The 2,427-nt window shown below is 39.0% G+C and overlaps 2 protein-coding genes across 2 annotated transcripts; one reads left to right on the top strand and one right to left on the bottom strand.

The window, feature by feature from the left end:
* Nucleotides 1-687: 687 nt before the first annotated feature.
* Nucleotides 688-1,389, bottom strand: LOC145131777 (uncharacterized). Its single transcript, XM_079066433.1, has one exon. It carries the CDS (start codon nucleotides 1,387-1,389, stop codon nucleotides 688-690), a length of 702 nt encoding a protein of 233 aa, XP_078922559.1.
* Nucleotides 1,390-1,880: 491 nt separating this feature from the next.
* On the top strand, nucleotides 1,881-2,207 carry LOC145131776 (cytochrome b561 and DOMON domain-containing protein At5g48750-like). Its single transcript, XM_079066431.1, has one exon. The coding sequence runs from the start codon at nucleotides 1,881-1,883 to the stop codon at nucleotides 2,205-2,207; it is 327 nt and encodes a 108-aa protein (XP_078922557.1).
* Nucleotides 2,208-2,427: the final 220 nt, after the last annotated feature.

Genomic DNA, 2,427 nt, shown 5'->3' with positions numbered 1-2,427 from the left:
TGTACAGGCGATTTGGTGACCTTTGTACCTTCATGAGCAGTCTCATCTTGGAGTCATAAATTCTTAGAAAATTCTGCTTGGTTCTTATCTCATCTCCACCTTCTGAAGGCTGGACAAGGCTTATGATATTGCTACAAAACTCAGGTATATAGTATACTTCTCTTAGTTTCCTTTCTCCACCATTTTTTCATTGGAAAATAATCATACCTCTTCCTTCAATTCTGACATTTGAGTTGTTCCCAAACTTTACAGAACCCTGGATTGTGGTGTCTAGTTCTTGGAACTTCTTTCTTTCTCCAGTCATGTGGTTGCTGCCCCTGTGTCCAGATACCACATGTTTGATTCACACACAATATCACCATTTGATCTTAGCTTTGGGTTCACATTCTCTTCATCTAAGAACACCTCTCATGTCTCTTCTTTAGTCTCAAAGGATGACAACAATAAGGCTGGTTCATTGTCTTCCTAGATCAAATTACTTTCATGGTTTCTTTCTGTCCTTGGGTTCTTGCACTCGGCTGCATAGTGCCCAAACTCTTGGTAGTTATAGCACTGTATTTCAATCTTATCTTGACAGTGGCCTCCATTATAACTTCTTTCTTTCTGCTGGTGAAAACCACCTCTGCCACGACCACCTCGACCACCACTTGGACCACCCCTGCTTCGGCCTCTACCTCCTCCTCGTGATTACCCACCACGGTTGCGTTTTGGTACTGACTTTGAACCGCTTTCCCCTTTCTTCTTGTTTCTCTCAGTCCACTCTTGGTGGGTTAAGAGGAGTTTTCTTTCATCTGTATCACCATGCCCCTTCATTCTTTCTTCATGGGCTTTAAGCCTCCCAATCACTTCTTCAACTGTCATTTCATCCAAGCTCCCAAACTGCTCCAGGGTTGAGGCTATTTGAAGGAATTTAGGAGGGACTGCTCTTAGTAGTTTCTTCACTACATAAGATTCTTCAACTGTATCCCCCAGTGTACGCATGGTGCTTACTATATTGCTCACTTTGACAGCGAACTCATCTACAGCTTCTGACTCCTTCATATTCAAAGCTTCAAACTCGACTTTTAAGGTTTGTATTCTTGCTGTCTTCACTCTATCTGCCCCCATAAACATAGTATTCAAAGCCTCCCAAGCTTCTTTGGCTGTTTTCTTTTCAGCTAAGGACAACAGTAGATCCTCTTGTATCCCTTGATAAATGGCTGCCAAAGCCAATTTATCCTTCTTCACTTCTACCACTGTATTTGCTATTCTAGGTTCAACCGCTTCCCAAAAACCTTGGGCCTGCATAAACACCCTCATTTTGATTGCCCAAGCTGCATAATTTGACCTTGACAGCATTGGATAATGTAGTGTGACCTGACCATCTTTTTCTCCATTACTTCCTGACATTTCTATCTCACGAGGCTGGAATTTTGGCATACACCAGGAATGTTCTGATACCAATTGTCGGTTTTTGCAGGGTTAATAAAGTCTTTTCTAAACAAGAAAACAGGGGACAATATAATGAAATGCACAGGGGGCAAATCTTGTAAATCACAGGAAGGGTAAAACTGGAAAAACAGCTTTAAAGAAAGCTTCAGAGTGAACAGAAAGCAGAGAAGACAAGTAAAGGAATAGGGGAATAGTCTGAGGCAAAGTATTACTGTTTTATTCACTGAACAACAAAAACAAAAGAGGGGATAATATCCAACGTACACTTGCCTTTCTACTTATACTAGGACTTAGCTAAAAAATAGGAACTAACTTGACTACATGCCAAATACCAGGAACACACTCACTGGAACTTTGATTTATTCAAATGTAAAAAAACAACGTGCATTAAACTAAAATCTGAATTAACTTTAACAGTTGCATGGGCGGTTAACCCGAACCAAATAGGCATGGTTGGATCTGAAGCACTTGTGGCTTTTCATAATAGTAATGGAAGTATGACAGTTTATACAACTTTGATAAACAGTTACAGTCCTTCAATGATACCTGGAAATCTTAGCTTTCAAGTTTCGGGTTTATCTGTTGAGTCATCGATTATTGAGATTACTATTTTTGCTGATGTGGGTCTGTTTTCAGGTGGATTTGTTGTTAATCAAGTGTGGCAAAGTGGGTATTTGGTTTTGAATGATGTCCCTCAAATGCATGCGATTTCACATCAAAATCTTCAGTCAACAGGGGAGATTGATTTCTTGTATGATGAGGAAAAACATAGATAGGATAGGATGTTTGTACAAAATGACAAAGATGGTAGTATTTGGGTATTATTGTTGTTACAAAAAACTTATTATTTGAAGTGAAGTTTGAATCTCTTTGAAAGAATTTAAGTGAATTCAAATTCCGCTAACATCATGAGGTATAACATATTTACATTTGAGTTTTTACAATGTTTTTTAAGGGGAAAAGAGCATTCAAGAATTCAATAAATGGACACAACAT

The sequence above is a fragment of the Lactuca virosa genome, chromosome 8 (assembly GCF_052849685.1).
Source record: "Lactuca virosa cultivar CGN04683 chromosome 8, Lactuca_virosa_CGN04683_v6, whole genome shotgun sequence".
Lineage (NCBI taxonomy): Eukaryota > Viridiplantae > Streptophyta > Magnoliopsida > Asterales > Asteraceae > Lactuca > Lactuca virosa.
Note: the sequence above shows the minus strand (reverse complement) of the source record. Positions and strands in the feature narration are given on the sequence as shown.